Source organism: Ricinus communis, chromosome 7 (genome assembly GCF_019578655.1).
Source record: "Ricinus communis isolate WT05 ecotype wild-type chromosome 7, ASM1957865v1, whole genome shotgun sequence".
In the NCBI taxonomy this organism is placed as follows: Eukaryota; Viridiplantae; Streptophyta; class Magnoliopsida; order Malpighiales; family Euphorbiaceae; genus Ricinus; species Ricinus communis.
In genome coordinates this window covers 21,740,764-21,763,380 of record NC_063262.1, presented here as the reverse complement: position 1 = coordinate 21,763,380, position 22,617 = coordinate 21,740,764, and the positions used below count along the sequence as shown (strand labels likewise).

At 33.4% G+C, this 22,617-nt stretch overlaps 1 protein-coding gene and 1 pseudogene across 1 annotated transcript; both read left to right on the top strand.

The window, feature by feature from the left end:
• The first annotated feature begins 10,673 nt into the window (after nt 1-10,673).
• Nucleotides 10,674-16,073, top strand: LOC8282550 (annotated as a pseudogene).
• LOC125370692 lies at nt 11,991-14,153 on the top strand. The gene is made up of 2 exons (XM_048377165.1): nt 11,991-13,107; nt 13,402-14,153. Exons 1-2 carry the CDS (start codon nt 12,964-12,966, stop codon nt 13,891-13,893), a joined length of 636 nt encoding a protein of 211 aa, XP_048233122.1. The 5' UTR covers nt 11,991-12,963; the 3' UTR covers nt 13,894-14,153.
• Nucleotides 16,074-22,617: the final 6,544 nt, after the last annotated feature.

The window sequence follows — 22,617 nt, the reverse complement described above, 5'->3', positions numbered from 1 at the left end:
GATCATCCGCCCGATGCTGCAGACATAGTCCAATAATATTAAATTATAAATGTAATTGAATTTAAACATACAAAATGTTAATAATGTTAAATAATTCCAAATATTAGTTACACATACTGTTTGAAAGATATATGCTTCTCCAACAATTGTTTCATATTCTATTATATAGCAAAATGCATAAAGATCAAATATTGTAAACGTTTCAAGAAATTTGCAAAAGAAAAAAAATTATAGTGTAAATGTCACTAACTCTAGTAAAATTAAATTGTTATTTTACCTAAGAGTTTATGTATTTGAATCTATATAAGCTTAATCATTATGGATTATGATTAACAATGATGAAATATCACTATGAAAAGTTTTTAAAACAAAATATTCCATACAACGTAACTAGTTTTAAAAATTATGTAATTTTATTTGAAATATAGATTATTAAGAGAACCTAAAATAAATTAATATTAAGCGAGACTCATTATGTAAGTAATGATAAGTTTTGTTTTAAATTGAATTTATTATCTAACACATTTTTTTAGCTGACGATTATTTTGGAAAAACATCGCCTTTTAACTCTTCAGATGACACTATTGTAGAAATCTTTTTGTTAGCAGTCATAGAAATTAGGGTTGCTGATAACTGGCTCTTTTTTTCATGAGAGAAATCAAGACGCCTGCAAACTTTTTATACCCTTGTCCATTACAAATGGTATACAAAGTAGCGACCCAACAATAGAAGTATTCATTGCATTAGATGTAGGGAATTAAGATAATTCTTCGTCTTTAAAAATGCTCATCGCCTTGGATTATAAATCAAGATAATAATTGTCAATGCTAGAATTAAAAAATTATGGTCTTCACACTTGTATTTCTAAAATAATTTCTAAAAATTGTAAATTGGGTTTTTTAAAAGGTTTGATTAAAACATTTTAATAATTATTTTTTAATCATAAAAATATCTATTATTAGTTCTTCTATTTCTAATTATCTTTATTTGACAATCTATTAGAAAATAAATAAAAAAAGTTTAGCATATGTACTCTTAAAATGATATTTTGGATTCTTTAATCCTTAAATTGTTACTATTTTTTGGTAAGTTATTAATTATTTTTTTAAAGCAATTGATTAATAAAAGAGACGAAATGATATTTTCTAATTACTTGAAAAGACTTTTATCATCATCCATTTTTTGGATCTAGATATTGTGGAAATTATAGAGAACCCTATGATGAAAGTTATTACTTTTCTCGAGTCTCAAGAGGTTGAGAACAATAAAATCCCAATTAGAGTTGTAAATAATTGAACCAAAAACTATTTTCTAAAATTAATTTGTATTAAATTGATAGAAAAAAATTAAGTTTCAATGGTCAAATTGTAGATTTTTAAAGTTCAGGTACGTAAAAATTTCCAAAACCTTTGGCCCCCTGAGCCAACATGCTCTATGTATAGCTGAATCGGCTGTATACAGAGCATATCGGCTTAGATAGAGCTGGTTGGCTCTGTGTAGAGCTAATTGGCTCTATGCAGCCCGATTGGTCCCGAACTCAATTTGGCTGGATACAGAGCCGATCGGCTTACATAGAGCTAGTTGGCTCTGTGTATAGCTAATTAGCTCTATGCAATCCCGATTGGTCTCGAACTCAAAATCCAACATCATTTCATGTATTTCTTTTAATTTAAAATGCCAAAATTAGTGAAAATACTCCTTATAGAACCTTTTATTGATAACAATTCGAATTTAAAATGATTTTTAATGATTTATTTGGTATTTATCGATAAAAGACCCCAATAAGTCCAAAATATTTACTTTTAGTTATAGGTATTATCAGGAGTTGAGAATGTATATCAAGAAGGCTATTTAGGGTTTCCTAAATCTTTATTTATAAATAGAAAGAGATGCCTTAAGCTTAGGGTTAGTAATTCTCAGCAACTAAAGAATGACTGTTAATAATTAAGAGCACTGTTTTTGGCAACTGACATAGAATGAAGTAAGTATTAAGCAGTTCATCAACCCTCAAAGAAAAATAAAAAATACAAATCCTAAATACTCTGTATTCCTACCTATTATTTGATCAAACCTCCACCTCATAACCTAAGACTCGAGAATCTACACAATATGATAATGACTTGAGGGTTCCTAAATTCACATCTTTTTTATCTTTTCTATGATTTTATGTTATTATAAACATACTAGGATTTATATATGATTACTTTTAATGTTCTTCTATTTTTTATATGATTAAATCTAGGTTTTTGCATGAGTATGCATGTGTATACCATGTTTATGTTTCTTGAGTTTTGAAATAGATAATTTTTGTTTTTAGATTTTGAGCCCTATAATGATCAACATGCTAAACTGATGATATTTGTGAAAATTATTTAGGGTTTGCATGATTAGAAATTGCCATATTAGGAAATTCATTTACTATAAGTTTATTTGACATGCATGTAATCTTAAAGTTGATAAATTATGCATTTATTTTGCCTCTTTTATGTTGCTAATCAAGTTTTTTATGCATTTTTATGCATATAAATTGAATTTTGTGTCGGATTACATGAGAAACAACCACAATCGACCTACTGTAGAAGTGTAGAGCCGATCGGCTCAATGCACAGCTGATTGGCTGTGCCTTGAGCCAAGCGACTCTATGAGGTCACCCAACCGGCTGTCATCTAGATTCAACCTGTTTCGAGATTTTTGAGCCCTATTTTCATTTTTTACCTTTTCTAGATTTAGACTAATAATTTTCAAGCCTGTTAGTTATAGGAAGGGTTGTAATAATTTAGGTTTATGTTTTCCTTATTTTTTATTTTATTATGTGAATGAATGACAAATATATAATGTTTGATTGAAAAATTAAAACTGAATACTTAGACATAGGCTAAAATTAGCCTTTGCATATAAGTCATAGTCTATTAGGTTAAATATTGGTAATTGGGACCTAAATTAAAATTCATATAGACTTAGTGAACTTTTGCCATGTTTAAACTTAATTAATGGATTTACTTAGCGTAGTAAGACTTAATTGGGTGTTGACGTGCAAATGATAGTTCACTTAGGATAAAAACTTGGTAATCAAAGTATAACCTATATTTGGACTAGACTAAGTGGGCTTCATACATAATTGGAAAAAGTCTAGTCTTCATTACTAATTAACATATTTCCAATTAAGCTGAAAAGCATTGCAGTGTCGTAGTCGTTATAGACACTTAGTTGCGTGCTCGAAACCACCACTTTTTTTAATAGTATTTTAGTTTATTATTTCTTAATGGTTTCTTTAGAAATATTGTTATATTTATATAAAAATATTTATTATATTAATATTCATTACTTCTCATTATTTTTTAAACAAAATTTAAGAAAAATAAAATAAAATGTAATTATATTTTTTTTATTTATTATATAATTATATATATTTCAAAGTAAAATATTTGTTATGTTAGCGATATATAACATTTGAATAAGTTTGAATTTTTAACTCTTCGTTGTTACATATTCTTATCGGTTATAATTAAAAGAAATTGTTTATTATTTTTAATCAATCCTTTTAAAAATATAATACACAATTACTAAAATATAACAAACTAGAGGTAAGGATTAAACTATGATCTTATAAAGATATAAATATAAATTTTATAAATTTTTAATCTTGACCTTAATGATTTTAATGTCGACTTTGACATCATCTCTTATCTCTGTTGAGTTATATAGTTAAAAATAGTAACATAAATATTTATATGTACTTATTATTAAGTTTATTGAAAGATAATGTTTTGATTAAGATATTATTATTATTATTATTATAATAGTTGTTGTTTAAGATTGATTTAAAGGTGTAAGAGTAAAAATCCAACACATGATATGGAAACCCATATACGGAGGACTTATCATTATACTTGTATACAGAAGATAATTTTACTCATGTATGCGCACTATTTTGTTCATTCATTGGACATCTAGATGTGGCATAGGAGGAAAGGAATGTGAGGTTGTAGTGTGTGTGCAGCATATATGCAAACAAAAATATACTTTCATGCCACGCTGTTTTTGTGAGTTCGTTATTGGCAAGAAAATGGTCAATTAGTCTTTCAATTTTTTCAAATTGATTTGTAAACACTATTCATAGTGTTTTCTCTTTTATTGTTTATCTATAGATTGGTTTTTCTTTTATTTAATTTTTTAATGTTATATTGTTGTGTATTTTTAACAATTAAATGATATTATTGGTTTATTGGGCCAAAAGACTATATAAGAATACAAAGATGTATCAATACTAAAAAAACTCCAGTAAAAAAGAACATAAGGGCCCAAGACCTAATTAAAAGCCTTAAATAATGGGTTTAAAAATTTAGGCTAAAGGCCCAAAAACCCAAAACGGGCTTATAACTAATTAAGCAATCAATGTAAGGCATATAGCAACATAAAAATTATAATTTGATCAACAAATTACTAGGCTTCAATTGTTGATGTAAGATATTTATAATGACATTATTCTACCTCGATGACAATCTGTTCTAAAAATAGCTAGCATACAAATAATATAATAATCTTATCATAGTCAATTATTTTGTTCAAGTTTTAAAATAACAAACTATAACTAAATAGCAATTGCCTTTTTTTTTTTTTATTTGATATTGAATTTCAACCAATGATAATAGAAATAATAAACTTTTAAAGTCACTGGAATAAATGTTGGAAGCTAGATGGATTCACCGGCTTATATGGCATTAGAGATGATCTTGGGTTTTGATACATATGATAAGGTTATAGATGTGGCCCATAGGTTGTTTGTTTGCTCATATGATTAAATGGTGAAGCCATTTTCAATGAGAAAAATAAGCGTGATGTCATGAAAGTTTGTTAGGTGCATTTTTAAACTTGTATGGTGTTGTTGGTTGAATATTATACTTGGGCAAGGAATTTTTTCTAAGAAAAATTAACTCTTTGGATTTTATGTATTTCACTTCGATAAAAGAAAATGGGTGCCTCAAATCCAAACATAGAGAATTGGCTCGAGTGCTTACACTACGAGGGTGTCATATGCCTTTCTGAAATCTTGATTCTCATTTACCTACCTATCTTAGCAACATTCTGTGTACTTTAAATATATCTTTTTAAACCTGAAATTGGTCAAAAAATATTTTTTTTAGTTGATTGATAAAAAAATGAATTCAGTCAAAACGTATTCAAAACCAGTCAAACGCAAAATTGGGCTTGAACCGGCCCAAAACTATGAGTGGCTTGAACCTTGAAAGTTGTTTTCCATTAATCAATTTCCTTTAATATACTTCCTGATTGTTCGAACTTTGAGAGGTTGGAATTTATGCATTGTTCTCTTCTTGAAAACTTTTCCATTTCCTGTCCATTCACTTTTTTTCAAAATCATGCACTTCATATATGTTTGTAAAATTAAAACTATTCAACCTTTTTATTTATTGAATGGTCTTTAATCTAATATCATGTTGGAGCCTCTCTCAAAAATTCATAGTTCAAACCTAAGGGTCAACTCTCATACTAGTGCTTGTCCATATCTTAGTGAGCTTTCATGTGCAAGGCTTACTAAAGATATTAAAATGACAAATCATAAATTGACTAATTTAAAGTTTTATAGTCAATACTATAAAATTTATAAAATAAAGTTAACGTTAATACCTGGATTTAAAGATTTGACACTTTAAAAGTTGTCGCTTAGCTTATATCAATTTAATATCTTATATCTTGAGTTTTTCTAATGTCAGAATAAGCTGATTTTTTTTTTTATTATAGTTGAATTCATTTAATTGTTAGCATTCTAATGTGATTAATACATGTTCTAAAATGTATGTTTTAGGTTGAGATACATTTATAGATTAACTTGATTTTCTATTTATGGTATTGGCTCAAGTTGCAGAAATTAGCTAACAAGCATTGTTTTCAAAACCGAACTAGATCGACCGGTTCAATTGGAAATCAGTGACCAGCTCGGTCCAATAGTCTATTATAACCATATTTACGGTTAAACTAGATTGAATAAGGTTGAACAAGTTGAATCAGAAACAAATTGGTTAGTTTATTTGAATTTGTAAACAAAAGAATCATTAAATATAAACAAAAAAAGAAAAGAAATAGATTATAACAACAAAAATTAAATTCTCTTGTGTTTGTCAATATCTTATATTTAAAAAAAGGCAATAGTTTTTTTCTTAAATTTTAATGTTTATGATTCTAATTTTTTTTAAAATTATTTTACTTATAGACTTGACAACTAAAAAAATGTTATGATCTTCTTGATATGAATGGACTTAATTTAGTATTTATAATTTGTTGTATACTATTAAAGTTTGAAAAATTACTATTAGTATATTATATTTACTATTTTATAGTATAATAAATAAAATATAATCAGTTTTCATTAAACTAATTAGACTGGTGGTACAACCGAGCTAACCAGTTAAATAGTGAATTTGACAAGTTCGCTCAGTGGTCTAGTTTTGAAAACATTACATGTAAGAGTTAAAGATAAAACATAAGAGAAGATTTCTATGAAGAAAGATGAGGTATATAACCAAATTTCTAATTGTTGTACTATTGCATTTTTCTTTGGAAATACTTCTCTGATGAACTATTAATCAGCAGTATCAAATTGAGAAGGATAAAGTTGCAATAAGTTATTATAGTAAGTTGATTAAGTAAATTGCAAGAATGATGGGAGTATATGGGCTTTAAAAAAGGTTAAGATGGTGTATCAAGATCGAGAGGCGGAAGAGAGTGTTTATGATGTTTTCACTCGGTATATGAGTAGAGAGGCTTTACGATATCCAATAACTTTTTATTGTGTGTTACTTATTTTTATTTTCAAATTAATATTATATTTATTAACTAGTTATATGTTCTTGCTTCTTTTGACTTTGCTTGAGAACATTCTTGCTTACATAAGTTAACACTACTCAGTGTTGTTGCTTAAGAATATTTTTGCTTCAATATATAAAGAATCTTATTTGGTCTTAAATGAATTTATGAATCGATTAATATACAAATACAAGTGTCCTTACATGGATTTCAAGGGTCTGAGTAGAAAAATCATTTCTACATTTATATAGGAATAAGTACTAGTATTTTTCAGGAATCAAATATTACAACAAATAAATTACAGCTAGCAGCTCATCTATAACCCTTAATATATAATTTTGACAAATAATTTTTAAGATTTCTTATTATATAAAAAGAAATATAAAAAGTTTTGAATAAAGAGTGAAGCTGCCTCTCTTAAAAATTATATAGATAATAATGATCAATTTATAAATTATTAGTTTGTTTGGTTGATGGGCTTGAGGATACATTTTTTGATGATGCTCATGTTATGTGTTTGAGCTTGTGATACTAGTCTATTTGGCTTTATATGGTTGCAATTGAGATCGACTTTCAGTGTTAGTGAGTTTTAAAAGTTTATTATTGTATTATCATTGGTTGAAGTTCAGTTATAATTAAAAAGGCACTTGCTATTTTTTTTATACTTTTTCATTATAATACTCGAACAAAATACTATATTATGAGAACATAATATTATTATTTGTCTACGGTCATTTTTTAGGACACGTTCTCACCGAAGTAGAACTTTGTAATTCTGAAGATGTTTTACATTGAGATTTGAAGCCTAGCAATTTGTTTATTAGCGACATAGACAGAAGCAATTTTCTAAAGATTGTTGATGTTGAGCTTGGAAGAAAGCTTATTCCTCCTTACAAATGACTTACTCCAGGTCTCCTTTTTTTATCCTTTAACCTTATCAAAATCTTTTTAAAGGTCTTAATAGCTCATAGTTCAATATATGTTCATAAGAAATAAAACATTGGATAATTGTAGTCCTGGTCACATGTCGATTTGGGCCTAGAACCGGAGTGGAATTTGACCGGTCAAAATCGGACTAGAACAGTCAAGATGAAACGAAAACGATCAAATCCAAAAACAGGCTCAAACTGGCCTACCCCTAGCTGGAACCGAAATTGTCAGTTCTTGTTCCAAGCCGAGAAAAAAATGCATAGACAAATTATGTTTTAACAGGTCTTGTATTTTTAAGTCGTTGACCAACTTATTCTCATAATAACTTTTCTTTTTGGTATTATTGACGGTATTGTTGCTTTCTTGAATTATATGTTGGGAAATGATAAATTTTTTTACTTATTGCATGATCCTAGTGGAGTTACTTTGTTAGATTAATTCCTTTAAGTTTGTGTTCTTAATTTTGTTATAACTCAATGCAAAGATTTGTGTGTTGACATATAAGTAATTACTGCTTACCAAATTCTATATATTTAATGGAATGACTAAATAGATATTGATTTATGTGAAGATGCATCCCAAGTTAGAGGACACTAACAATTAGTCAATTAAGATGGAATCTTGCCAAATTAATAATGAAAGTTGTCAGTTGTTAAATGTAGCTTCTCCAAGTAAGTCTTGAGTAATATTCTATAACACACTAATGTGTCTAGAAAAAGATTGGAGTAGATTACTTAGATATCTTGCTTAACGATTTTTTCCTCAATCTAGCTTAATTCACAACTATTATTTATTATATTTGGAAGACTGGAACTTAACTAATTTTTTAAAAACAAAAAGGTTTATTGCTAATATGTTTATTTAATCAATGGTGTTGTATTTCTTAGATTTTCTTAAACTAGGAATAAACACCATCATAATGATTTGCAAGTAGTACGTGTAAGTGTGTAATTTCTTTCTATTTCTATATTGTTTTGAGAGTTCTAGTGATTGCTTCACTATGGTCCCTTATTGTTTTGTTTTGATATAGCCTTATGCTCCATATAATTCTTTCTCTAGTTGATTGATAAAATAAATAAATAAAAAAAGAAATTATATAGGTTATTTGTCTAACACATTTGAATTTTAATATTTATTTTTTAGAGGCTTCGCAAATTCGAACTTGCTTAGAGAATTTCTGAGAAAATTCCTTGACACATTCCCTATATGAAAGACTCGGACAAAAGATGATAATAATTTGATTGATAGTCGTGTGGAGAGATTCAAATTTTGAATATTTATATTGTTATCTTATCAGTACTTTTAAATTTTGATGGCTAGCTTATTTTGTTATCTTAATGAGCTAAGAGATATAAAGTCCTTTTTTTCCTGAACACATGGTAGCCTTGTTTTCTTGTTTTATTTGTTTGTCCTTTTGCATATGATTTACATCTTCTAAAGACAACCTATGACAATTAAATACTATTCTTTAGTAAAAACTTTAGAGATATTAATGTATTTGGTTAAAAAATACATATATTATGTCAGTTATATCACAATTTGAAACTAATAATTACAACTCAATTTGAAACTACTAATTACATATGTATATGTTCCTAGATAATCTATCACTAACATGGGTCAAGTTTATTAGAGTGGTGTCACTGATTCAAAGTAATTAGCATGTACATATGCATATGGTGTACAAAATCTCAATTTTTTAGAAAAAAAATGAAATTTCATTCATTGATAAATGACAATTAGCTTACATCTAGAGGAATAAGGATTTCAATACTAGGAGGTACCTCCTCAATCCAAATCCTTTTAGCATTAATCTCTTCAACAAAATGACCCAAAGAATGCACCACTATATTAGCACCTCTCCTTACAAAGTGAAAGCTAGCTACCTGAACTTGATCATTCAAGGCATTAATGCCATCAAGCAAAACGTCATCAAACACCTTATAATTTCCTTTACCCTCCATGTAATCCACACGGTAATATCCGAAATTTTCTTTTAATAATAATAATATTAGTAATAATTAATAACAAATTTTTATTTAAATTAATATTATTTTATATTTCTAATTAATTTAATTAGAATGATTTAAAATAGAATTTCAATGCTAGATAAAATAAGGGAATTATTTTTTTTATATTTAATTAGTTTATTTTTCAAGAAATTAATTAAGTAAATTTCTTGAGAAATAAATTATATTTTTGGTCACTTAATTTTCTTCCCATATATATATATGAATTAAATATTATATTTGAAAGTTATGAAAGAATTAGTAAATAATATTTTTATAAAAGAATTTCTTGGAGAATGGAAATTTAATTAGCAAATGATATTGGGCTAAATTGAAAAATAGTTAGCAAATTAATTATTTAAGTTAATCAAGTATTAGGATTAATTTGACAATTAATTTTGAAATAAGGACTAAAAGTATAATTGCTTTAATATGGGGTTTAAATGAGAATTTTCATGGTTGGTATTTTCATAATTAAATATGTCGGTAAGGGCATTTTAGTAATTTTACCCTTAAAAGCAAGGGTAAATAAGCAAACCAAAATAAAAGAATAATGACTCAGCATACAAAAATAAGTTTACTGTCATTTTATATATATATTGAGAAAAGATGCCTATACATTCTTAAAAACTATAAGTAATCTAATTAAAAGAAAAATAGTAGGAAACTCAATTTTGAATTTCCAAAAAGTTTCTAGGAATTTTCCATAAGGAAACGTTTCAGTTTAATGGATAATTACATATTTCCATAAATCATAATTATAATTTTATTAATTAATTTAGTTATTATAATCATTATTATTTTGGTTTTCAAACGCGTAATGCTTTCCTTTTCTTTATTTTGTTACTTTCTCTATGTCCATATTGCCTTGCCTTGCATTGATTCATCTTCACATCCTCTCATTCACGCAAATCTTCTCTTGACATTTCTGTTCTATGGCTGAAGTAGTAGGAGGAGCATTTCTCTCTGCTTTCCTTCAGGTGTTATTTGACAGGATTGCTTCTCGTGAGTTTATTGGCTTGTTCAAGAGCAGAAGCCATAAAAATGGACAGCTAAAGAAGTTAAAGACCATGTTGATGTCTGTAAATGGAATTCTTGATGATGCTGAGGAGAAGCAAATCACCAATATATTTGTGAAACAATGGCTCAATGATCTTAAAGATGTTGTTTATGAAGCTGACGATTGCCTGGATGAAATTGCATATGAAGTTCTCCGGTTGGAGTTGGAAGCTGGATCCAAAACCAGCAGCAAAGATCAGGTTCGGAAGTTTTTCTCTTTTCTTAGTCCTTTTAAGGATGAAATAGAGGCAAAGCTAGAAGAGATTCTTGAGAGACTTGAATATTTAGTCAAGCAAAAGAGTGCTCTTGGCTTGATAATGAAAGAGGGTATTGAACAAAAATTGTCATCACAGAAAATACCGACAACTTCTCTCCTAGATGAATATGGTATTTTCGGAAGGGAGGATGATAAGGAGGCTATAATCAAGTTGCTAGTTGATGATGGCAATACTACTGATCTGAGTGTTATTCCCATAGTTGGTATGGTTGGGATCGGAAAAACCACCCTTGCACAGCTTCTGTACAATGACACGAGAGTGCAAGGGTGGTTTGATCTTAAAGGCTGGATTTATGTTTCAAAAGAATTTGATGTTCTGAAGGTAACAAAAGATATCTATAAAGCAATCGGGGAAGGGATATATGATACTACAACTCCAGATCAGCTTCAGCTCGGGCTTAAGAAGAGCTTGGTGGCCAAAAGGTTTTTCCTTGTTTTGGATGATGTTTGGAATGACAAGTATAGTGACTGGGATATTTTACGGAGACCTTTGAAACATGGGGCAAAGGGAAGTAAAATTGTTGTTACCACACGCAATGAGAGTGTAGCAAGAGTCATGGGTGCTGGTCCAATTCATTATCTGAAGGAATTATCTCAAGATGATTCTTGGTCCTTGTTTGTGGCTCATGCATTTGATGATGGAAACTTGGGAGAATATCCAAATTTAGAAGCCATTGGCAGAGAGATCGTGAGAAAATCCAGTGTCCTTCCTTTAGCTGCAAAGTTACTTGGAGGTCTTGTGCATTCCAGAAGAAAAGATGTTGACGAATGGGAGCATATACTGAATAGCAATATGTGGGGTTTTGCTGAAGATAATATTCTTCCTACACTAACATTGAGCTATTCTTATCTTCCATCACAATTAAAGGGTAATTATCTCAGCTGGTACCAATACTAGACACTATATATCAATTTGGTACCAAGACTTTAATTTGAATCGATTTGATAACAAACGTACGTACAAATATATCAATTTAGTACCAACAGTCAAATTCTGACGACCGAAGCTGACGTGGCATGCTGAGTAGGAATTTTCCGGGTGTTTTGCCCGCTCAGCGTGTGCCACGTCAATTAATGACGCTGAGTGGCCCTGTCCACGCTTACACGGCCATGTTGATGCCTGTGTTCCCAACACGGGCTGGTGTTTATGCCCGTGTTACTCTCTGTGGTCGTGCTCCCTAAAAGCTTCTTTTTCTTTGATGTTTGATGCATCCAACACGGCCGTGTTGGGAACACGGTCACTGTTGAAACCAACACGGCCATGTTCAGCTTTCTCACCCCCCACTGTCACACTTTTGGATGACTACTGGTTAGTCTTGGACCATAGTACCAAATTAAACTCTCCAACTAATAGCCATTAATAACCCACAAAAAGAATTTCTTAAACATCCCCAATGTCTCTTTTTATGCTTGAAGTTGAATGAATGCTTTAGTGGCGTGCTAGCCCGAACTACCAGTCAATATTGTCCTAAGATTATAGCTAAGTTAGAGAAGTCTAAAGAATTCTGCTGGATGTTCAGAACTGAGTGGTCAGGGGGGGATAGGTTTCAGGTGGTTGGTCCTGGAGGGCAGTTTGTGGTTGACATTAAGGACAAAACATGTACTTGTAGGAGGTTTGATTTAACTGGCATACCATGCTGCCATGCAGTGTGTGCAATATGATATAAGCATGATAATCCTGAGAATTATCCAGATGATTATTACAAGGTCAGTACTTATTTAAAAACATACAGCCACTTGCTAAACCCTACTACTAGCTATAAATTTTGGCCAAGAGCCACAGCACCACATGTGCTACCTCCTGCTCTAGTTCAACCAAAACAGAGAGGCAGATCTATTATAAAGAGGAGATTAGAAGAAGATGAGATGACTGTTGTACTACAGAAGGGCAAAGTAACCAAAAAAGGCTCAGTGATAACTTGCACCATTTGTGGAGCTAAAGGCCACAATAAGAGATACCATGGTCATGCCAAATCTACATCAAAACAGCCTAAGATGAAAAAATTACAAGTAAGCGTAATTTCAATTCAAGCTTTTGTATATTAGGTTTCTTTAAAATATAATAAAATTATTATTTTTGTGTTTTACTATGTACAAAGAAGAGCAAACCAGATAGACCCTACTGACCAACTCCCTAATGACCCTATTGACCCTACTGACCAACTCTGTATAGACACTACTGACCAACTCCCCAATGCCCAGTACTTAGAAAATGATCCAATTGGGACTGCACAATAATAAGTTCATTTACTTAACTAAATATATTTGTAATAACCTAATGTATATTTACTTTAACTAATGCAGGTGCAAAATGTAACTCCTTCACTGTCAATCCAAACTGAGTTTGACATACCTAGTCATCTAGTAGATCTAGATGATTTTAATCTTCATTGGACAAGTTTGTCCCAAACTATTGCAGGAACACAAAGACCTCATCAAAATACAAGAAGCATCAATGAGTTGCTAAGTGATATTCCAACTCAATCAAGTGGAGTGAATGAAGACTCCCAGCCGGGTAAGAAGAATGGCAAGGGCAAGACAGTGAAGAACAAGGGCAAGACAGTGAAGAACAAGGGCAACAAGCCATTTCTGGCTCCTAGATCTGCATCTCTTTCAACAGCATCAAAGAAAGCTTCTGGATCTAATCCTACTCCATATGAAAATTTCGGAAAGCGGAAAGATAAGGTGCAAACAACAACTAAGAAGGCTCGGAGGAAAGCAAATGTTGAGACTGCAACCTCAAAGAAGAAGAAGCCTTGGATGCCTGCTGGTCTTGGAGACAACAGCAAGCCTTAGCTAGGCATTATGATTGTTTAATACATTAGGAACTTGTTTATATGTAGGAACTTTTATTTTTTTCTTTTAGGACAGATGGTGCTTTTGTGGTCCATAAGACAGATTTCACATGCTTGTTTATTGTGCTCAGTGTCAACACTGTTTTTTGATGAGGACCATAAAATCTTTTAATTATTTTGTCATGTTCTTGTGTTCCACACTTAATACAAGTTGCTATTTTGTAATTACTTAAAGTGCACTACTTAATACTTTTGCTTAGAATTGTCCTTAGTGTCAACAATGATGTCTTCTACTAGTCCTTTTAACATTAGAAGTTGCCGAAACGAGCTAAGTATGGGCATGAGAAAGCTGAACATGGCCGTGTTGGTTTCAACACTGACCGTGTTCCCAACACGGCCACGAAAACGGCCGTGTTGGATGCATCAAACATTAAATAAAAAGAAGCTTTTAGGGAGCACGACCATAGAGAGTAACACGGGCATAAACACCAGCCCTTGTTGGGAACACAGGCATCAACACGGCCGTGTTGGGAACACAGGCATCAACACGGCCATGTACAGGGCCACTCAGCGTCATTAATTGATGTGGCACACGCTGAGCGGGCAAAACACCCGAAAAATTCCTACTCAGCATGCCACGTCAGCTTCGGACGTCGGAATTTGACTGTTGGTACTAAATTGATATATTTTTTGCGTACGTTTGTTATCAAATCGATTCAAATTAAAGTCTTGGTACCAAATTGATATATAGTGCCTAGTATTGGTACCAGCTGGGATAATTACCCCACAATTAAAATAATGCTTCACTTATTGTGCAATCTTATCTAAAGGTTTCCCTTTGGGAAAGAAGGAACTAATCTGTCTATGGATGGCAGAAGGTTTTTTAATCCCATCAGGTGGAATCAAGGAGATGGAAGAACTGGGTGAAAAGTACTATCAGGAGCTTGTATCAAGGTCTTCTTTCAACCGACACATGATAGATCAGCTTTCAGAATGCATGACCTTATTCATGATTTAGCTAAATCTGCATCTAGAGAATTTTGCTTCATATTCGAGAGTTCAGACTCATGCAAGATTTCTAAAAGAACTCATCATTTATCGTACCACAGACTTGGGTTTCAGTCGCATGACTTCCTCAAAGAAGCTGAGAGAATATGTGAAGCCCCATATTTACGTACACTAGCAGCTACAAATCATATTTCGTGGTTGACGTTTAAACATGTGGAGGTTAAAGTAATGCAAAACTTATTATCAAAACTCAAACATCTAAGGGTGCTGTCTTTACCTCGTCACAACATGGTTGCATTGCCTGATTCAATTGGAAACCTGAAGCATTTACGATATGTAGATTTATCTTACACACATATAAAAAGGCTACCTGATGTTATCACCACTTTGTACAATTTGCAAACTCTTTACCTTGTCTCTTGCACATATCTTGTCGAGTTGCCTGCTAATTTTCCAAGGTTAATCAACTTGCGCCATCTTGATATTAGATGTACCTAAGTGCAAAAGATGCTGTTGCAGATGAGTTTGCTGTCGAAGCTTCAATTTTTAAATGATTTCATTTTGGGTAAGCACAGTAGGTCTAGCATTAAGGAGTTGGGGAAGATTCAACGTCTAAGAGATGTGTGTATTTGCAATCTTCAGAATGTTATCCATGTTCCAGAGGCTTCAAAAGCCAATTTGAAGGCTAAAAGTTATCTTAGGAATTTGAAGTTGAGTTGGGAGGGTGATACTGGTAACTCTCAACACGACAGATTTATACTGGAGCAATTAGAACCTCATACCAAGTTGGAATATCTTTCCATAGTTGGTTATAATGGTACAAGATGTCCAGATTAGCTAGGGAATACTTGTTTCTCAAATATGATGTGCATAAAGCTTAGTGGATTTAAATACTGCTCCACCTTACCACCATTTGGGCAGCTAATTTCTCTGAAAGAGCTTCGGATTGAAGCATTTGATGAAGTTATGGTTGTAGGTCCTGAGTTCTATGGGTCTACTGAGAAGCCATTTGGTTTTCTTGAGATCCTGAGCTTTAAAAAATTGCCATCTTGGCATGAATGGAGTCCTTGTCCAGGAGCTTTCTGTTGTCTCCTAAAGTTTTATATAGAAGAATGTCCCATGCTGAACACAAATGCTTTGCCTGGTAACCTTGCTTTTGTAACACAACAATGAGGAATGCAGAATTCTTCTATGACAGAGTCTCGTTTTCCAATTTACACAATATGCCAACCGCCAAGGTATTACTAGAAGGAAGTTCCATTTCTTTCATTTTTCTAGTTATAGTTTCTAATACAATATGATTCTCTCATATTCTTAACCTCAACATCTTCGTCGGATCCTGCTACTCTCTCAACCCAATTCTGATTGTCAACTATGTCTCAAGTAAACAGTTACATTTGACTAATTTTCCTGCGAATATGCCAAGAGCGTCAGAAGCTTGAGCGCCCGCCCATCAATGGATACCTGTAGAAATTAACCATTATACACTATTCAGAGAATTGAGAAAGATGAATTTAACGACTGTATAGTACGCCAAGCAGCTTCTTCTTTTCTTTTCTTTCCTTCTCTAACATGCGTGAAGTTGACAAGATAAGTGATCGACATTCTTTTTGCGAAGTATGATACTACAGCTTCAAATTCACCTTTTAACTTATTGTGTTGTGATTTTGCTTGCATTGGAATTCTTTATAGTTGGAATCATCTCAATCCTGAAATTAAGAACAAAACCACATCTACTTTTATTTATTTGGAAGACCATTCTTTCATTCTTGGTTTATTAGGTAGAGGACATTGAAAGTTTTACTGTTATATAGCACGTACTACTTGAAAGCAGAGAACCATTTAGCTGGCACCCACAAGCTTAACTTGCTGGTGATTAATACTAAAAAACACCAATTTTCTGTGTTGTTCTATAATATCTACTGTCATGTTACTTCGTTTAAAAATCTTTTCATGTGGAGTTCTTATTTGAATCCAATGTTAAACCGCTTGATGATAAGCTTTATATTATAATTCAAATAACAAATACAAACAGTATTAATGTTACTGTGAAATTGTTGTTGATTTAATCTGTGATGAATTACAAAGTCTAAATTTTGATATTACAAGTGGTGTATGACCATGATATATACATATTGAGTTCTAACGGTCTTATTGCTATGCTATTAGTCCCTAAGCTCTATGTCAACGTTCTTCTTCCTATTTTAAGGTTGGTAGAAGTGACCTTTCTTCCTTAGGGAAGAAAGGTTGCTCCTAATCTTAGTTTTTTCTGACCAATGATGTTGACTAGTCCTGAGGCCTTGACTGCTGGTCCATAACTGTTGGTTATGTACTGTTGGACTTTAAGTTTGCTCTTCAACACTCCCCCTCAAGTTGGGTTCGAATATGTTGATCAATCTCATCTTGATAAGAAGATGTTGATGATGAGTTTTATTTAAGGCCTTTGTGAGAATGTCTGCTAGCTGTTCATGGCTTCTGATTAATGGAGTTTCGATTTCGCCAGATTAGACTTTCTCCGTTATGAAGTGGAGTCTACTTCGATGTGCTTAGTACTTTCATGGAAAACTGGGTTTGAAGCAATGTGTCTCGCTGCTTGATTATCACAGTGCATTTTCATTGGTCCTTTGCATTCAATTCCCATGTCTACAAGTACTTGTTTGATCCATATTAGCTCACTGGCAGTAGATGCCATTGCTCTGTATTCTGCTTCTGCGCTGGATCTTGCAGTTACGGTTTGTTTCTTGCTCTTCCATGTTACTAGGTTGCCTCCTATAAAGGTACAGAATCCAGAGGTTGATTTTCTATCACATCTTCCAGCCCAATCTGCATAAGAAAAACTAACTATATCATTCGCATTGTTATTTTTCATTAAAATATCTTGAGCAGGGGTGCCTTTGAGATACCTAAGAATCCTATCGATAGCATCCAAATGACTAGTGTGGGGGGCATGCATAAACTGACTTATCATGCTTACTGCATAGGTGATATCTAGTCTGGTGATAGTGAGGTAAATTAGTTTTCCTACTAAACGCTGATAGTGCCCTATATTATCTAAAGGATCGCCATCTTCTAGATTAAGTTTGGTTTTAGTCTCCATTGGTGTATCTATAAGTTTAGCCCCTATTTTTCCCGTTTCCTTTAAAAGGTCAAGAATATACTTTCTTTAGGATAGAAATAGACCTTTATGAGATTTGGCTATTTCTATTCCAAGGAAGTAACATAGCTGACCGAGATCTTTAATATCAAATTCCTTTTTTAGTTTTTGTTTGACTTCTTCAATTTCTTTATTATTGTTACTTGTTATGATGATGTCATCAACGTATACAAGGACAATGACAGTGCATGTGTGATTGCGTTTGACAAACATAGAGGAATAGAAAGCACATTTAACAAAATTAATTCTTAAGAGAAAGTGGCTTAGCTTGGCATACCATGCTCTTGGGGACTGTTTTAATCCATAGATGGCCCTTTTTAGCTTACATACCAGGGATTGATCAGTTGTAGGTTTGTAACCTGGAGGCAGGGTCATGTAGACTTCTTCTTCGAGGGTCCCCTGAATAAATGCATTCTTAACATCCATTTGAAATAAGCTCCATCCTGAGTTAACAACAACAGATAATAAAATGTGAACGGTGCTCATTTTTTCTATAAGAGCAAAAGTTTCCTGATAGTCCACCCCATATGTTTGAGTGGACCCTTTTGCTACTAGTCTCGCCTTATATCGCTCAATCGTTCTATCATGCTTATATTTAATTTTGTACACCCATTTACACCCAACAGGTTTTTTATTTTGCGGAAGAGATACTAATTCCTAGATGCATTTTTCTCAAGAGCCTGAAGCTCTTCCTTCATAGCCTTGCACCAATTAGGGCTGGTGTTAGCTTTATAGAAGGAAGAGGGCTCAGTGTGAGTGGTGAGATTGCTTAGATAGGTCTTATATGAATTAGATACACAAAATGTTGAATGGGATACGAAACCTGGTGGGACACATAGTCCCTTAGTCTGATAGGAGTTCGAGTAAGCCGGGATGATCTTCTCGTGGCAATTGCTTCATCTTGTGACTCATCGTCTCCCCCTGAAGAAGTTGCCTCGAGGATAATATTGGCTCCCCCTGAAGAGGTAGTTTCGGGAAGCGCCTCAGGAAGCGGCTCCATGTCTGATGCTAAACTGTCAAAATAGGAAGGGTTATTTGGAAATAACAAAGTAGATGACCCATGAGTGGGTTGAGAGTCATTCGTGAAATAAGGGGTACATTCATCAAATGACACATCCCTAGAAAGATAGGTCTTGTGCGAGGAAGGGTCGTAACATTTATACTCCTTTTTTTCAGAGGAATACCTTAGGAATACTGTTTTCATAGAACTTTGGTCAAGTTTATGAGCACGTCCAACATGGACAAAGGCGGTGCACCCAAAGACTCGAATGTGTCCTAAATCTATTTTCCTACTCTTGAGAATTTATAGCGGATTAAGATTTTTCAACCTGGGGCTAGGTAAGCAATTGATGAGGTACACAGCAGTCAGGAGGGCATCCGACCAAAACATATGAGGGACATTATTTTGAAAAAGATGACGATTTTTTTATTCACAAACCCCATTTTGTTCGGGAGTATAAATGCATGTACTTTGATGTAAGATTCCCTTGGAGGAGAAAAATTTGGAAATTTTTTTATTTATGTAAGTGCCATTATCTGACCGAAAAATTTTAATTTTGGCATTATACTGATATTGAATAAAATGGAAGAAATTTTGGAAGCAAGAGAAAACTTCATTTTTGCCTTTTAACAAGTAGATCCAGGTGGTGCGAGAGTAGTCCTCAATAAACGTGACAAAATAACGAAAGTGATTATAAGAAAGAACGGGGGCAAGTCCCCAAATGTCGGAATGAATTAAATCAAACATATTTTCTGATGTTGTAAAAGATACAGGAAAAGGCAATCTAGTATGTTTAGCAAGTTTGTAAATTTCACAATAATGAGTGTTCATATTGAGACAAAAAAGCTGGTTTAGGACTCTATCGGACGGATGCCCAAACCGCTGATGGAGCAAAATGTCTTGGCGGATAGGATTTGTTGATACTAGACACTGGGTTGGAGGGTTAATGAGGTAATAGAGGCCATTCTCGAGGCGGCCTTCACCAATCGTTTTCCCTGTGACTCGATCCCGAAACAAGACGACAGATAGTGAGAAAATAACATTGCAATTTAAAGTGCTAGTAATCTTACCAACAGATAAAAGATTGGATTGAAAATCCGGTAAGTGAAGAACATTATGAATATCAGTATGTAATAATTTAATGAGCCAAAACCAGAGATTTTAGCTTGATGCCCATTGGCAACGGTCACATGACTGGAAGGAGCGGTCATAAAATTATGTAATTTGGTGACATCCCACGTCATGTGATCCATGGCCCCGGAATCAATTATCCAATTAGATGAGTTATTGAAAGAATTTACAAGAGGTTGTGATACCAAACTTGACCCACGAGTTGGCTGAATAATGGACTGAAGTTGAGATATAAGTTGAGAGATTTGTGATTTCTCTGTTGGATTCGGTTCAGTCCAATTAATAGAGTCAAACCGGGTCGGGTTGCCTAAGCCAGGCCGGGACAGGTCGGTCCAAATGGGCTGGGCCGGGTTGGTCCTGTCGGGTCGGGCCGAGTTGTTCCACATGGGTCAGGTCGGGTCGGTGATGTCGGGTCGGGTCAGGATATTAGAGTCGGGTCGGGTCGAATTAAACACATCCGACGCGTTACTCACATCCCTACCCGACTCACAACCCGCATTATAACCACTAGGGTTATATGCATTAAACATGCCCAAGCCACTGAATCTCTTCTTTTCTTCCCTCTCTCTTCTCCCCTCACTTCTCCCTCGTTCGGCTCTGTTGAGAGTCGGCCGAAGGTGAGGGTGGAGATGCCAGCAGCGTTCGTGAGAGTGCCCCTGCTTCTTGCAGCAGTCGCACCTCTCGACGCTGGCAGGCGCTCCCCTCTCTCGGACCGACTCTTGCAAGTGCGAGAGGTGTGAGGCAAAGGCTCTATTGTCGGTGGTATTGTGGTTATTCATCGTTCCCATGGTTACACGTCGGGTCTCCTCTTGTTGGACGAGAGCTATGACCGCGTCGAGCCTGGAGAGGTCACTGGACATCAAAATCTGTGACCTAAGCACCTCGTAGCTCGAATCGAGCCCTGCTAGGTAAGTAAAGACTAAATCCTGCTCCGCTCTCTGTCTTGCTTCTTCTGGGTCCATTGTGGGTGGGAGGTAGATCTGAAACTCCTCCCACCGACTCAACACTTCGGTCGCGTAACTCGTGCTGGACTGTGTTCCTTGTTTTATTTGTGCTAGCTCTTGTTTTAGGTTGAAAATATGAGCATAGTTTTGCTCATGTCCATATAACTATTTCATTTTTTCCCATATCGCCTGTGATGATGCTAGTAACATGCATAATCTGGCAATCTGAGGCTCAATCATGTTGGTAAGGAGAGACATGACCATATGGTCAGTTGTCTGCCAATCTTCGATTGCCTCAAGTTCCTCTTTTGATGGTTGATTAGGGTGGTTTATTTGTGGTTTGATTCGGGTTCCTATGATGAACCCTGGTTTTTTCCTTCCACTGAAGCCGATATAGACTGCCCTCGACCATTCAAAATAGTTCTAGTTGCCTTTTAACATAATGTTGGTGAGTTTGGTAAGATCATTGTGAGACATGATGAAAAAATTAATTGTTTGGTTGGGTAGATGATGACAGGATCAATCCTGCTCTGATACCATGTGAAATTGTTGTTGATTTAATCTGTGATGAATTACAAAGTTTGAATTCTGAGATTACAAGTGGTGTATGACCATGATATATACATATTGAGTTCTAACGGTCTTATTGCTATGCTATTAGTCCCTAAGCTCTATGTCAACGTTCTTCTTCCTATTCTGGGGTTGGTAGAAGTGACCTTTCTTCCTTAGGGGAGAAAGGGTTCTCCTAATCTCAGTTTTTTCTGGCCAATGATGTTGACTAGTCCTGAGGCCTTGACTGTTGGTCTATAATTATTGGTTATGTACTGTTGGACTTTGAGTTTGCTCTTCAACAGTTACTCATTTCTCCTCCAGTCTCTTTTGATATGTTTAGACTATCTGCATAAAAGAATCATAGTCAAACTCAAAGCAATGTCAAACTGCACTTAATTTTTTTTTAAATTGGAAAAGTGATACATAATCACAGTCAGATGAGTGCAATTATGCTATATATGATAAGAACCCTCTTGTGCCCCACTTCTTGATGTGCATATTGTATAACACATTTGTTTTGTTGCATTCACCAAATCAGAGTCTAAGCTTAGAACTCTTCAATTAATACTTGCGTAGCAGTAAGATTTTCTTGTGCTTAGAAGTATGAGGGCTTTTTACTTAGATGTGTTAAAGAAAAGAAATAATTCCCTGTAGAAGTGTAATATATGCTTTTTCTTGCCATATGGCACACAAGATCAATCCACAGTATCACTGTCGAACTTGGCTAAGTTATATTTCACAACATAACTTTTTGAAGATCGCTACTATATAATATTAATATAAAATTATAAAATATAAAAATTAAAAAAAAAACTAAGCAAATGGCTATATGGTTTAAATTATATTGAAGGTGCTTTCAAAACTTAATTAAAAGAAAAAGGTAAAGTATTTAGTTAAAGATCGACAGACAAATATCTTTAGATTCAAATACCAAAT

What these genes read in the sequence shown, in the direction of transcription:
- LOC125370692 (XM_048377165.1), top strand. Translation starts at nt 12,964, where the DNA reads ATGACTGTTGTACTACAGAAGGGCAAAGTAACCAAAAAAGGCTCAGTG. An exon ending in CTAAGATGAAAAAATTACAA is followed by an intron (nt 13,108 to 13,401) that starts GTAAGCGTAATT and finishes TAACTAATGCAG; the next exon opens with GTGCAAAATGTAACTCCTTC.